General features: G+C 34.1%; 1 protein-coding gene across 2 annotated transcripts; it reads left to right on the forward strand.

Moving 5' to 3' along the window:
* The first annotated feature begins 6,272 nt into the window (after positions 1–6,272).
* Positions 6,273–9,250, forward strand: LOC126689102 (uncharacterized). Of its 2 annotated transcripts, XR_007644424.1 has the most exons (4): positions 6,278–6,442; positions 7,649–7,744; positions 8,016–8,088; positions 8,889–9,250. XR_007644424.1 is itself a non-coding variant. In XM_050384155.1 (3 exons), the coding sequence occupies exons 2-3, from the start codon at positions 7,660–7,662 to the stop codon at positions 8,090–8,092; spliced, it is 162 nt and encodes a 53-aa protein (XP_050240112.1). In that variant the 5' UTR covers positions 6,273–6,442; positions 7,649–7,659. The 2 variants fall into 2 exon arrangements, 1 of the variants encoding a protein (XP_050240112.1); XM_050384155.1 differs by lacking the exon at positions 8,889–9,250 and having other exon boundaries at positions 6,273–6,442; positions 8,016–8,092.
* The last annotated feature ends 7,114 nt before the right edge of the window (positions 9,251–16,364 follow it).

Below are 16,364 nucleotides of genomic sequence, written 5' to 3' on the forward strand. Positions count from 1 at the left end.
GGAGGGGCAGAGGAACCCGGAACCGACCGCTGGAAAAATCGATCGAGTCGGTTTCGGGTGAGGCTGAACGTTGGTTAGTTCGGTCGGTTGCCAAAGTAAAAAAAATCGTCGAAATCTGAAGAAAAAAAAAAGGTCGCCAGAATCTGGAATATCTCTCTGGTATCTTCATTTTTTCTCGCTGGAATCTGAAATTTTTCACTAAAAATTGCTGGAATTGGCCGGATCTGGTTAAATCCCACTAGATCTAGCCGAATCTGGTCGAGATCTCGCTGAATTTGGCTTGATTTTGCAGGATTTGGCCAGATTTTTTATACAACTCCGATCGGGTTCAAGTTGCTCGGGTTTTGGAGAAGCAAACCCGCCACTCGACCCGCTAGTGTCGATTCGGCCGGAATCAGGTTGGCGTTGGGCGATTTGGCTAAGTTGTCGGGCTTCGGTTGGGTTTAGACAGCTCTAGTTGTCACGGCTTTTTCAGAACAGATGGAACAGTTGACCCAACATTCTTAACATTACTGAATTTTCTTATTTCGCTAAAAACCAAAACCAACCAAAGAAACTATCTTTTTTTTGCTAAAATAATTTCCTTTTTTGCTGGTCTTTCTTCTAACTGATATTACCCAAAACAGCAAAACCCCCTTAAAGCTAAACATACCATTTTTGACCAAATCATATTATGGATTTTTTGAAAATTTATTGCTGATTGGGACAGATTTTGGATGAGATTATTTGCTAAATATCCCCTTAAACTCAGTTATAAATAAAACCCCTCATCAACACACCAAAGCACACCAATAGAGAAGAACTAACCTCTCATAACTTCTCTCTCTCTCTCTCTCTCTCTCTCTCTCTTAGCTCTTTAATGAGAATCTGAGCTTCTAAGTTCTTAGTACTCAAGTTAGTAACTAAGCTCTTCATCCCTTAGCTCATAAATACCCCTCATACAACTACTCATAAACACTTATCCATCCCCCAGCAAAAAAATCCCAGCAACATTAATACATTATTACACACCAACACCATTAATCATATTATGCTCATTCTCTCACTCTCCATATTCAGAAAATACATATATCTTACTGTTCATATCTCCAAATACCTGAACACATCTCCATACTCTTCTCTTACAAAATTTTCCCTCTTAGAAAGCAACACAAGCCATCACTATAATCTTGCCAACAGCTCTAACATAATTCATTTACCATCTTACATATCTCTCATATATCTCACAAAGTACATATCTCACAAAATACTCACACATATCTCTCATATATCTTACAAATTACATCTCTCACAAATTATACATACATATTCCTCATATATATTACAAACTCATCTCTCACCAAATACCCATACTTATTACTCATACAAATTACAAATATTACATCACACAAAATATCTATATCTTTTACCATCTCCATACTTCTCAAGAGATATCATATACTTATACTAAAAGCCTTTCTCATGGAAGGTTTAAACTTCTAATACTAAAACTCTTCTCCTAGAAGGCATAACTTCTTACAAAAGCCCTTCTCATGGGAGACACGAATCTATCTTACATAAAGCCCTTCTCTTAGAAGGCACAAAGACTTCATATTGAAGTCCTTCTCATGAAAGACAATACTATTCATAACTTCTAATAACTAAAAGAGCATTATCAAAGGGAAATTCATTTAAGTTCATGATAAAGGTGACAAACTTAACTAGCCTCTACACACAATTAGACATACTCTCTCTCCCTCCAATTATACCTATTTTTCCCCTTCAATCTTGAAGTCATCAAGGAAGGACTTATCGTGGCATACTGCCTCTCCACCGCTGGAGTCATTCTGCTAGAATACCATCAACTCACTGATGTTATGCAGTTGGAGTTACAAACCATACAAAGACAAGTCACTCTCTTTCCATATCTCTAAATTTACATTATTGAATAGTTGATTATTTTACCTTTAAATATATATTATTTTATTTCAACTACTATTACAACTATTAATCAAATATATTATATCAAACACATATTATTTATTTATTCAATCATTATCATGATTCTTAGACTTTGGACTTTACCCATTTTGTAGGCCTAAAAATATGCCGAAAGCCATTGGACAACGTGGCCCAATGTCTAGTTCTAGACACAACTCTCCATACAAATCTAAGTCTAACAAGGTCACCCCTCCAGCAGACAACACATGGTTGCGCAACAAAAAAAGGCCCCCAACAAAGGTTAAGTACTATTTTGACACATTTGAAATGTTAGGGGGCAAATTGAAATATAGTGTAAATGTTAAGGACTAAATATGTAGTTTACCCAAATATTATCTTCCTCCCTAAAGTTTAGACACAAAAATAATATTTTAGCTTTTTTTATTTATTTATTGGACTTACTCAAATTATAATTAAAATGGGATAGATGATCCGGAGAGAAAGAAAAAAAAATTATGGATAATTTTCTACAAAATAATGTTTTCTCATTTATGAATCAATAATGTTACAAACATAATAAATTTTACAACTCTTTTATGAACTCATTAAAATAGCAAATTGTGATTAGCACGACATTATTTTTAATGGACTACCACTAACATTATAATTAACATGTCACCTTTAAAATTATAAAAATATTGTGAAATTTTTAGTGTTATTATGGTTATTGTTTATTATGAATTGATAAGCAATATTGTATCCACAAATTATACATGAATTGATAAACACAATAAATTAATCACGTCTCTTTTGTCCATGAGTTATACTATATTTTCTATAACCAAGTGAAAAACTTAAAACTTTTTTTTTAATGGAGGAGTTAAACTATAAAATTTACGATCTTATTTATAGCCTTGAACAAATGAATCTAGACCCTATATGTTGATTGATTATATATGTTATAGATATTTATGACCCAAAAGTTTCAAATCAATTGTAGGTCTATGTAGAACAGGTAAACTAATTATGAGTTAGTATAAGATTAGCTTAAAGTTCTCTGATATATAGGGGATGTTTGGTACATCCGTACATGCACTTAAAAACTGAAAATATATGTTTGAAAATGTGTAAAAATACGTGTGGGTAAAAAAGTGTGTGGAAATACGTATAATATTGTTTAAAAACTGAAAATATGTGCTTGAGTGAGTATACCAAACGGGGCCATAAACTCTATATTGGATTCAATGTAAACACAAGTTCTATAGTCAAGATGTAGCCGCCAATTAATTCACAAATGTAGCTAATTCTCAACAAAAAAAAAAAATCACAAATGTAGCCATCAAACTAATTATGAATTGTTACGGCGAGATTTAATGGTAGCCGCCGCTATATTTACTTTTAAAGGCAAAACGACAATGGTAGTACACAACGAAACAAAGCTAAAATCTGTATTTAGATGTGAGAGGAAGAAAAATTGTGAGTAAACTAAATTGCCGCGTCGAAGAGGTGGACTAAACTAATTGAATAGTCTCAGGTACGAACCCAAACCCTAGCTCCTTGACCTTGTTTACTGTCTACGGATTTCGATTATGGGTTGCTCCTAAATTAGTTGTAGATCAGATCAATTATCCAATTGCTTTTTAGAGAGAGTTGACCATTTCACCAAGAGAAATGGTGAAATCAGGGGCGGCCCTAGACATTTTGGGGCCTAAGGCGAGAATTAGAAATATATGTGTATGTGTATGTGTATTTATGTATGTGTATGTGTATGAGTGTGTATGTGTATGTGTATGTGTATGTTTATGTGTGTGTATGTGTATGTTTATGTTTATGTTTATGTTTATGTGTATGTGTGTTTATGTTTATATTCATTTATATTTATGTATGTTTATATATGTGTGTATGTTTATGTATGTGTATGTGTATGAGTGTGTATATACGTGTGTATGTTTATGTATGTGTGCATGTTTATATATATTTATATTTATAAACATAAATATAAACATAAACACATATTTACATAAACATACATGAACACAAACAAACATACACAAAAACAAACAAATATAAACACACATACACATAAACACGCATAAACAAACATAAACAAAAACAAACAAATATAAACACACATACACATAAACACACACACATAAACATAAACATACATAGACATAAACACACATACAGACTGAAAAAAATTAAACCTTCATATAGACTAGAAAAAATTGCAAACTAACACCAATTCTCAAACAATTTCATTAGTTACTTTAGTGTGCTAAATCGAGCTTTTATGTGTGTTTATGTTTATATTTAAGTTTATGTGTGTGTATGTTTACGTTTATTTGAGTTTATACGTGTTTTTGTGTATGTATGTTTATGTTTATATATATATGTATATTTATGTGTATGTGTGTATATGTTTATGTGTATTTGTATGTGTATGTATATGTGTATGTGTATGTTTATGTATGTGTGTGTATGTGTACTTATGTATGTGTATGTGTATGTGTTTATGCGTACTTATATTTATGTATGTTTATGTGTATGTGTATGTGTTTATGCGTGCTTATGTATGTGTATGTGTATGTGTATGTGTATTTGTATGTGTATGTGTATGTGTATGTGTATTTGTAGATCTCTTTGTCTTTTCAGATTCAGGTACAATACCCTGATGCAATTATAATTAATGACTGAGATTAAAAGTTGAAAAAACAACTTTCAATCTCAACCATTAAATAAAATATATTAAAGGAGAGTTAAAAAGTTTTTTAAAAAAAAAGAGTAAAAAATGTATAAAAAAATACCTGCGATGCACCTGATTTCAGTTCGTCTTTCTTCTCTCACTATTTTTCTTTTCTTCTTTTTTATGTGGTGCTTTGTTCTTCTTCCTTTTATTTCTCTTTATACGTCACCTAGGCTGACAGGAGAGGAGCGAGCGAAAGTCACGTCAAGAAAGGAAATCGAAGATTGTGCTGTCAAGCCAAAAACTATGAAAATCTCTTCCTCTCAACTCAGACGATCCATTTAGGTGAAATTGTGGCTCACGAGACTTCACCAGATTATGGTGTGTGATTTTTGTTTATTTATTTATTTGTTTGATTAATTTGGATTTAAAATTAGTTCAACAAGATGATTCTTCTTCTAAAATATAATAACAAAACCAATATATGTTTTTTTAATAGTGGGTTCACTTTCAGTGTTTTCATTTTGTGATTTTGGTTGTTTTGAAGGTTTTGTGTTTTGATTTCGGTGGGTGTGATTTGATTTGTGATTTGGTGGGCTTCTGGGTTTTTGTTGCGATTTGATTTTGGCTGGGTTTTGGCCGTGGTGGTGGTCGTGATTTGATTTTGGCTAGGTTTCAGTAGTGATGCATGATTAGAGGTGATGAGCTTAAAAAGCTCTGGCCATGGAGGTTTAGAAGGAGAGCTTGGTGATCAGCCATGGAGCACGGTGTGACGTGGGTTGAGGCAGAGAAAGGATGAGAGGGAAATAGGGGTGGCCGTAGACATTTTGGGTCCTAAGGTGAGAACTAAAAATTGGGCATTTTTTTATACTTATATGTTAATTAAATTAATGTTTATTTAATATTTTTCATAATTATTTTCATTTTCTTCTAAATTATTTTGAAGTTCATTATCAAGATTTGTTGTATTGCAAAATTGAACATCATCTTCTTCTAAATTATTTTGGTGAATTTTTTGCTCATTTGTGATATTTTCATCTAAATTTTGTGTTATATTTTGTTTATTATTAATAACAAATTTATCCATTGATCCTTTTTGAGACTCAATTAATTTTTCTTCTTTTTTTAAGTTTTTCATATCCAAATATATATTTTCTAGTAGACATTTCTAATCAAACAATATATTTATAAAGACTAAAATAAAAAAATAACTTTCAAGTGTAGAGCAAATGAGAAATAGAACTTGATTTATATAAAAAATATTGTTGTAGTTTCACTGAACAATAACAAGTTTTTAGCAATCTCAAGCTACATAAATTGAAAAAAAAAATAAGCACAAGCATAACAAAAATTTAAGCACAACCATAACACTGACACAAGACTTATTAATAAGGCTCACCCACCAAAAAAATAAAAAATAAAAAATAAACAAACAAACAAAAAACAAATCCTATCTATAACTAAAAAAAAAAAAAAAAATGCAGACTTTAAAAAATAAGAATAATATAAAAAAAAAAAAAAAAAAAAAAAACCTTGAAGGCCCAAACTTAACGCCCAGTCCAGGGAGGGTCCAGGCAGCCATAATGATAAACTGATAAGTGACAAACAAAGTTACAAAACCAGCCAGGGAGGGCCCAAACAAACAAAGTTATCTTAAGTTCTTAACAAATAAAAGCCCAAATATTTATAATTTTATACCTGATTCCTGAGGTGAGGTGAGCAGTTGAGACTTGAGAGAGGCGGAGAGCAGAGAATCAGAGAGAGGCTGAGGCGGTTCAGCTGGAGACTGGAGACTGGAGACTAGAGAGAGGCGGAGAGCAGAGAGTAGAGAGAAAGGTAAAATTTTTAGGGTTTTGAGTGGATTTATTTGTTTTGATTTGTGATTGTTTTGTGGTTAATCTCTTAGATCGGATTTGTAGTTTATCTGGTTGATTTTTGGTCAATGATTTTGTTTAGAACCAATGTTTAACCAATGTTTAATAGGATTTACCAAAATTTTTGTTTTTTTTTTGGTTAAAAGGATGTGCCAGATTATTTTTGTAATTCATTTGAAACTAAATATATATATATATATATATACTACCCGGTTGGTTCTTTTCTAAAATTTTGGGACTTGGGGGCCTTAGGCAATTGCCTAACTCGCCTAAGGGAAGGGCCGGCCCTGGGTGAAATCCCAATAAGTTCATTTGTTGGAAATTTTCTCTTTCAATGGATATAAATATAAGCTATTGCTCAATAACAATAAGCTTAATAAACCCAAACCCAATTATGTACGTGATTTAAAAAGTAGCTGTAAAAACCATGAAATGGAAGTACTTTGAATTTGCTTGATCTGTTGTCTTGTCTCTTATCAAACGGTTGCTGTTGCTAATTTTTTTAACAATCTCCCAGGAAAGGAAACTGAGTGGGAATCTAACCAACTTGAATGAATTAGGCCCATGTAGATAATTTATAGGTTAAGGGATTTTGATACTCCATGATACTATAGCTCACCAGGTTTGGTTTCTGTTGAAGCTCTAGTACCTGCACTCAGTTTCTAGTGCTATAGAAAGCACTGAGGTAGCCTGTGATTGATGTTGATGATCAAAATTTATTTCATGGGAGTCTTTGATCATACTGTAAATGTGGATGCAGTTGACAACTGTTGGGTCTTTACGTTGACCCAGTTTTGCAATTAGTTAATGCCCTGCCCCAGATTTTGTGCACAGAAAAGTTTTAGCAAGCCTGGCTGTTGCTGAATTGTACCTCTCTCATCATTTTAGAATCGTTAAAAAGACATAGGAAAAAATACTTTGGGATTTAAGATAGCTATTTTATGGATGTCTCTCTCTTTCTCAATGAACAAGACTTTGTCCAACCTCAAACCTAAGCTCTTTTTCCTTTATCCCCACAGATTGTGAAAGTTCTAGATTGCAATCAGCTTTTTCCCAGTCCTTTTTTCTCCCTCTAATTTTTTTGTGAAATTTAACTTCTTCAATTTGTTGATTCAATTTTGCTCATGTCTATCTTAGCTTGATTCTAGAGATATGCCCATTTTTGTAGGTTTCAGAACTATGAACTGGATTCAGCGCAAGATCTATCTTTACAATGTTACTTTTGGGCTCTACATGTTGGATTGGTGGGAGCGTTATCTTTTCAGTATCCTTCATTGCACCATTCTCCTTAAGGATCCAATCTCCTTGATATATGTCTGTAATACCTTATGTCATGGATATTGTTATTTTTCATACTATTTTGACATTTGTGAAGCCAATTATGAGCTAAACAAATAGTAGTATAATTTTGTTTTGAGTCAAAATTCAAAACTAAGAGTTAAGGTTAATTTACAAAATAGTTAATAACTACTGTTGGTTTTATCTGCCACCATTCCATCGTCAACCAGCACTTGTGAATTCCTAAATTGTACCAGATACTTTGATCATCATGTTGATGTGGTTCATTCTTTACAACGGATCACGATATGTAACTGAGTTCTGCAAGAGGTAACTTAAGAACCTTTATTCTTTCTCATGAAGCAATAACTTATATAGCATTTTACTATTGGATAAAGTCGCTATGTACTTTGTGACGCACTTTTGGACAAGTAAGGATATGCAATATTTTCCATATCATTACTTAGGGGTGTAAGGAATACAGCTTATACTTTAAGCTAAACTTTTGAGATATTGGAAAGAGATGGAATTTGTACTAAAACAATTCATTTTTTGACCAACGAAATTTTATAGCACCTCTGCATGCATTCATTTTATACATGGAGATCTCAAAATAACTGCTTCTGAATGGTTCTGCATGTCAAAGTGTTTGGTCATGGGTCCTTTTTGTGTGCTGCTTGTCGTGAACATGCATGTGTCATATTTGCCTGCCTTTGTTTTCATACATGCTTGAAAGAGCTGATTGCCAAAATTAAAAAGGAACTTGCAGGTTGTAATTTTAATTGTAGATTGGTGACAATGTTTGACTGCTTTGTACTGGTATTGTTGCAACGAATAAAACAATGGTGGGATTTGGGCCTTGTTTTCTGGCCTGAACCAATGTGGTATGTTCTGTTATTAGTCAGCCGACTCATCCCACAATCAGTGTGTATTGTTATTCTACTACATGTAGAGCTGATCCTCAATTCTTTTTTTTATATTATTGACTGACTAATATGTCTACTATTGAGTCATTGAACCCCATATTGGAGATTTCTAAATCTCTCTGTCTCTAAAGTAATCTAGTTTACTTATAAATTATGTAAAAAAAAAAGTGCATTTTCTTAATTTTTCTGTAACTTTTATTTCAGGCTTCTAGGGTGAGGACCTGAACTGGAATCAACTTGAAGGATGACAAACAAGGATGTATTGTGGAAGATGTTTGGGAGAGTAGTTTGAATTATGTTGTTTGGATATTTTTTGATATACGTGTGAGTGAAAAAGTGTGTGAAAATATGTGTAATGTTGTTTAAAATGTGTAGTTTTGTGTTTGAGATGGCTTGCCAAACAGGCCCTAATGTTGCTGCAGCATATCCCACTCTTATTGGAATGGACTTGGGAGTATCTTAAGTTGTAAAGACAACCGTGTATGTCCTCAATGTACTTATTAAAAAAAAAAAAAAAAAACTATCCTCCATGTATTTTACACCCTTGTCATAAGGATTTCAGACCATTTTCTATTGTTTTATAGTAATTTCCCACTCATAAGGATTTTGAACCGGTTTAGATTGTTGAAAGTGTTCTCATAAATAATATTCTTTATTTTTGGTCACTGAATGAAAATACTTCTTTAGTAAAGTGGAAAACAAGCATACATGCATCGACAACAGAAGCATTCCTCTCCAACACTCAGCAACTGAAAATGGGAGCCTATCTACCAAGAGGGAACCTTCAAATTTCAAACTGAAGGCTCACTTAGCCATTTGATGACAGCTTTATTGGCTTCCCTATAACACCGAGAAAAATTACACAAAACAAACTCTTTCACCAGGTTGAATACATCCTCCAAAATAATCTGCAGAAACCATGGTAGGTTGAGCTGTTGGGACTTCAAGACATCTATGCAGTCCTTGGAGTCAATTTCCACAACAACGCCGTGTAGGCAGGCCTACTTGTGACTCACAATGATCACCTAGTGGAGGCTTCTGCTAGTCTGCTAGTTTAGGGATATCTTGTGATCAATTTTGCGAGCTAAAATGGACACAACCTGCATAATCTCTATCAGGTTTGCTCCACGGGACCACTCGGTATCTGCTGAAACCACTGTTGTAGTAAATTAGTAATGCCCCAATATCTAGCTTTTCTTCTCAACTTACATATATATTCGTAAGACTCTGTTTTCTCCTCCCTAATCCTCTGACATCTGCCCGGATATTTTCTCTAGTTGCATTTGTCTTTCTTGACTTTCTTCCCAAAAGAAAATGAAGAAAAGCGAAGGCCAGGGAAAGAGATATAGCATTAATCAATATTGTTAACGCTTTTCGCAATGCCTCAGCCAAAAAATAAAAGCATAAATTTAATAGATAGACCATGAAAGTTGAAATATTATTATTTGAACTTTGAAATACTTACAATAAAACTTTGAGTTGCAAGCTTGGAGTTCTATAATTGAAGGTGCGGAAATGAGAGAGAGAGAGAGAAGGAAGGTTACAAGAGATTTTATTTAGAAAATATTGCCGTGTCATCTTTCTATGAGAAATACATTTTTTATTTATTTCTTGGAACTCTCTCTAATCTCAATTATCATTAATTGTCTTGTTGACTTCTTTAGGCTTTGTTGTCAATCATTTTGTCTTTGATTTCCTTTTTGGTCACGAGAGTCATTATTATCTTTTTGAATCACTTTTGAAGTTAACGTTGACACTTCTTTATATTTTGTTTTTGCTCTTTGATAACTTGATCTTTGAATCATTTTGGATTGATGTTTTATTTTTAATCGGTGAATGCATACCTTACATATTCAACTTTACTAGATTCTTTTGCTTTTATTCTTTAATCTATTAAAAGAACTTGGTTAATTGCAAAATATGAAGAGAAATACGTACATAATGGCAATCTGTTCTTTGATCTATACAACAACCCTCCGAGATGGGCTTCTACTAGCCGAAGACCTTGGAATTGTTAACTTAATTGTTGAGCTTGACACCAGTGTTGTGGTTCAAAATTGCACTTAATTCCTCATTCAAGACTCTTATGGAACCTTTATTGATTGATTGCATGGACCTGTACTAAGCCATCCCAAACAAACAAACTAAGCAGTAAGCATGCATATCGCGAAACAAATAAGTATGCAAACATTCTTGCTATTGTAGGAACTACTTTATTATCTCCTTATGTATCTTTTGTTGAACCATCGGATGGAGTGGAATAATTGCTGGCCCTTAATAAGGCCGAGCACATTTGTAACATACTAACTTATTAATATCTAATCAACTATCTCCTTATTTATCCCCAAAAAAAAAAAAAAGTATTTTGCTCCAAGGACCAAGTATTTATTTTGATTCTTCTCAAAAAAAAAAAAAAAAAAAAAAAAAAAAAAAATCTTATTTGAACAAAACTTAGGTATGATACTTAAATGTTGTTCCTTAGGTTTTCTTGTTAAAACTCTGTCATGTGGATTTTTTCTCATGAAATGAAAGTGTATTTTTTAATTAAATAGCCTCATAACTAAATCTTAAGAGAAGAACCTAAGAAACAGCACCTAGAGTACTGTACCTAAATTTTGTCCTTATTTTGATAAACTATACTTCCAGTTGCGTGGAATTTTCTTTTAGCCCGTCTTTAATAAAATTTCTAAGGTTGTGTAAGGTTGTAGTGGTACAACAGCATGAAGATTTGGTAAATTTAAAGACGCTAAGAGCATTTCCAGTAGATTCTCCAAATTTTTATATTGTTTGGAGAATGAACAGTGACTTTTACCTTTTAACTACCAACTTTTTTAAATACACTTTCTAACAAATTCTCTATCTCATTTTTTATCTCATTTAAATATTATTTCTTCATTCATTCTTTTTTCATTCTTTATTCTTTTTTTAACAACCATACATCTTCAAACATTTTTTTATTCAATACCTGATTATTATAATAGAAAAAAACTTTTGAAGGATGAATAGTAAAAGCTAAGTGTTCTTTTACTTATAGAGAAGTACTGTAGCAATTATACTCCAAAAAGTAGAGATACAGACACTGTTGGAGTGGGCTTTTGGGGTATTGATGCTCTAAAATTGGCTTTAAAAAAGCCATTGGAGATGCTTTAATTTCACTCCTTATTTTGTCCAATTCTATTCTTCTTCTTCTTCTTTTTTTTTTTTTTTTCCTTCTTTTGTTGAGAATGTCCAATCCTATTGTATAGTTGTATTCTTAAAATTTCAAAACGAAAAAACCTCTACTTCCAATGGCCCAAATGGGCCAGCTTAAATGGGCACCTAAAATGAATAAGTTGGACTGGGATTTTCAATTACGAATACACTTCATTTTTGTATAAAGCTCAAGTTTCTCAAAATGAATTTTAATTGAAGAGAAAGTTTTGCTGGATAAAACTTACCTCGATACCAATTTTTGGACGAACTAAGTTATGTTTAATACTTTCATCAATCCCATTTGTCTTGTGCCCTGTACATGTTTCTATTACATAGGTCTCAAAACCATAACTAGACTCTGTTAATTGCTTTTATCGATGCATATCCAGGACGGGGGGTGGGGGTGGGTTGAAGAAATCCAGGAGAGGGGGGAATAAACAAAAAGGCACATAAAATAAAAGGAAAAAAAAGAAAAGAAAAGGGTAGACAAAACATAAGAAGGAGGGGCAATCGTTGACGTGGAATATCTCTCACTTGTCTTTTTTTTTAAATAGTTTTTTGTACAAGGCAATGTTTTTTTGGGCTATAAAATGCCTAGACATCGGCCAATACGTCTAATATAGCCTCCGTTTGGGAAGCGCATTTTTGCGTTTTTGAGTGGAAGGTTTTTTTTTCTGTGAGTCTCATGCACTGTTTACGGGACCTATAAGTACATTCATTCAGCAACTTTTTCTTTAAATTGGATCCCACGGTCATTCACACATTTAAAAATTATTTTGCTATAATATTTTTAGTTTTCAATAATAAGTAGTATCCAAACAGACCCATAATGTGCTTTCTATGATATTTTTAATGGTACATTTCGAGGGGGGTTTTCTATATCGGTTCATCTACCAATACGAGCTACAAAATTACAAAAAAATAAATGGGTTGCAAGCTTGTGAAAGCATTCATGTTTAGCAATCTCATTTAATTAATATCTTCTCTTTATGGTTGACCGATTGTTTTAAAGGGAATTGAAATGTGCTATTAATTCAATAAACAATGCCTTCAATGAAAGACAAATGATGTTGTTACAGTAAATTTCAAAACAGTTACAGGAAGTTACAATCACCTATTATCAATTCAACAAGTGTCCTTTAAGCCTGATAGGATAGCAAGGCATGGTAGCTAACAATAATCAATGAAGCATCAAGTATAAATAAAAGAGGCTCCAAAAGAAAGACCATTGTTGAGGGTCATTTTTGAGAATCAAAGTAGAAAGAAGAAAGCCCAGCAACAAGGGCAGCAAATGGGTTGGCAAACAGATTGCAAACCATTAGGCCCAAGCAGCAAGAATAATGGATCACAGGCCCATGAAATAAACAAATGGGCCTTAAGGAGACAAGTGGGCTTAAAGGAGCCCGAAAATAGAGAAATAGCATACCTATGGGCAGTATATGATATGGAAAAGTGAAAATGGGCCACTGCCAGCTCAAAGTAACGCAAACAAAGAAAGTAAGGGGTTAAAATCAGGCCTATAAATTCCAAGGATGAGAATAAGGTAATTGGACTAAGGAAGCCCAATGAAGTTAGTAAAAACTCATGGGAATGCAGAGTTAGTAAAAGGGCCAAGGAAGCCCAAAGAAAGCAAATGGGTCAAGGATGCCCAAGAGGAAAAACAAAAGGGACACAAGAGCCCATAAAGTAGGAGAACTAATGGCCATGCCAAGCCACTGGGGGAAAGAGTAAACGGTTGGCCTAAAGAGGCCTAGCAGGATTGAGTCATTATAGCAGGAATGACAGAATAATATGACAGGAAATGAGGGTAATCAAGAAATGGGCCGAAAAAAATGTAAGGCCCAGTATCAAATAAAGCCCAGCTCCTAAGGGGAGTAGGAAATCAAAAAGCAGCTCACATGAAAGGTCAAAGAAAACGGACGGCAAACTGTGCAGGTAAGCCTCCAGACCACGGCAGACGAATGAGCAGCAGGCAGATTTTTGGACACACATAGAAGGGAGGCACGTGCAAGGTCCAAGCACCACCAGCCTGTACCCAACCAATACAGGACATGGTGAGGTTATGGGTCAGAGGTAAAAAGGCATGGTTTGGTGGTGGGGAGAGGGGAAAAATCAATTTTTGAGGTTTCTGCTCAGACTCTTTTGAGGGAAGTGTCCTGCTGGAATGACATACTACCCAAAAGAAGCAAGCTGAGTTGGAACTACTAGGTGCATGCTATGAGGGATAGGGAGAGAGAAAGAATCCAGATCGTAGTAGGAAAGGGTGCCACGGCAGACAAACAAACAAAATACCCTTCTTTGTCTGGTGATAGGGGGTGGCACACAGACGGACCAGTGGTGGTCGGCAAGTACACCCAGACCAGACAAAGGAGGTTAAAGGCTAAAACAGTAAAATCTGGTCACGGCAGACATTATAAAAGGAGACCCTTGCCATGAACAAAAGGGAGACAAAACGACGGGAACCATAACGAAGGAATAGGAATTCGAAAAGATATATCAGGAAACAGAAAGAAACGAGTGTGAGGGAAAGAAAGAAAAGAGAAAAACCAAAAAGAAAATAGATAGAGAGTTAGAATGGTAGACATGCACCAATAAATTGATTCTCTCTCTCTCTCACAAAATCCTGCTCTCTGTCAAAACCAAAATGAGCCATTTGTGCATCAACCATTCAGGTTCGTTTCCCTCAAGGTAGTTAATTTCCACGGCAGGACTTTCCTGGGAGATTAATTGCATTGAAAAGAAACGTTCTTTCCTCTTTGGTTTTGCTCCTGCAGACCAGATTTAATCTGACTTCTTTCTCTTCTGATTAACCCACATATATTACCATTCGTTCCCTTTGTTCTTTTTTGTAAAAATGATTATTATTACTGTGATTATGTTTCTTGAATAGGGATCATTTAGTCATTTTCCATTAAGTAGCCAGGATATTTTATTTTGTTATTATTACCATGTTTGTCTGCCACAACTTATCTGAAACAGCTCTGCCTGCCGCATGCATGTTCCTGGCAAACAAGGCATAGTTTGCGCACAAGCCGGACCAAATTGAGTTGTAGTTGGACCGGTCTCAACTCCCTTATCCAAAACACCACTTTACAACCATCTCAAACAATTAAGAGAACTTATTATTGAAGTCATTGTGTTATTGTGATAGCTTTGGCTAATTTGAAATATGTTTGCTTTGAATCAGCTTGGTGTTAGTGTGATAACTTAGGCTTTGATATATTTATGCAAACCTTCGAATAAGTTAGACATTGAATTAGTTTGTTTGCAACCTAAATTTAGCCTTTTGAAATCCAATGGTGATCAATATAACTTAGAATCGAATTCTTGTTTTAAGTAACTTTGAATTTCACATATAATTTTTCATTTTCATTATTAGCGATCAAGATAACTTAGAATCGAATTCTTGTTTTAAGTAACTTTGAATTTCACATATAATTTTTCATTTTCATTATAACTTGCATTTTCTATAAAAAGTTTTCTTAAGTGAGTTTAGGGATGGCAAACTTTCCCCGCCCAGCTTAACCCGCTCCACCCAGCTTCGTCCGGCGAGGGTTTTCCCCACCCCGCAAAGGTGGTGGGGCAAAAATGGGGCAAGATTTTAGGGTAGGAATGGGTTTAGACTTTTTAGACCCATCCCGCCCTGCCCCTCCCCATCCCCGCCCCGCCCCGCCCCATCCCTGCCCCGCATTATTAAGGGTTATAATTATAAATTTTTTATACCCTAAAACCCTACTATTTAAACAAATATATCAATATTAGCTTATTTTATTCTACCTAATGTGGTTCTCTGCCTTTATTTTGTTATATATTATACTATGAGTTTGTTTGTTTGTTTTTTTTTTTTTTTTTTTTTTTTTTTTTTTTTTAATTTTTATGATTGTCTTGTTAAATACTTGGATATATTATTCAATTTTTTTTTTCTAAAAATTGATTTAATTTGATGGGATAAATTTAGTTGTAATTTCAAGTATATTTTTATCAATGAAATAGGTTTCATTAAAAAAATTGTACTAGATGTAAGGCAAATTAACAAAAAGTAGAATTTTACGGGGTGGGGTGGGGTGGGGTTTCGTGGAGCCCCAAGGGGCGGGGATGGGGTGAGAAAGTTTTTCCCATCATGCGAGGCAGGACGAGAATGGGGCAAGACAAAACCATGCGAGGCGGGGATGAAGACCCCATCCTTCGGCCTCGCCCTGCCCCATTGCCATCCTTAAGTGAGTCATTTCTGAATCCATTCCATAATCCAAGAAGTCAGACTATCACTTTGAACTATTACATCAAAATATAACTTCAACCACTTGCACTAAGTACCAAAACAGAAAAAGAAAAAAAGAAAAAAGGCCTTTGCTCAAAAAATTGTCTAATATTTTGTTGATTATCTAATGATTTTTTAACTAAGATGCATTTGTCCAACACTTTTTGGGAAAAAATACTTCTGTTTTTTTTTTTCTTAGAAACTTAATAAGTAAGTGTAGGTGGGTTTTT

The sequence above is a fragment of the Quercus robur genome, chromosome 1 (genome assembly GCF_932294415.1).
Source record: "Quercus robur chromosome 1, dhQueRobu3.1, whole genome shotgun sequence".
NCBI classification, from domain to species: domain Eukaryota; kingdom Viridiplantae; phylum Streptophyta; class Magnoliopsida; order Fagales; family Fagaceae; genus Quercus; species Quercus robur.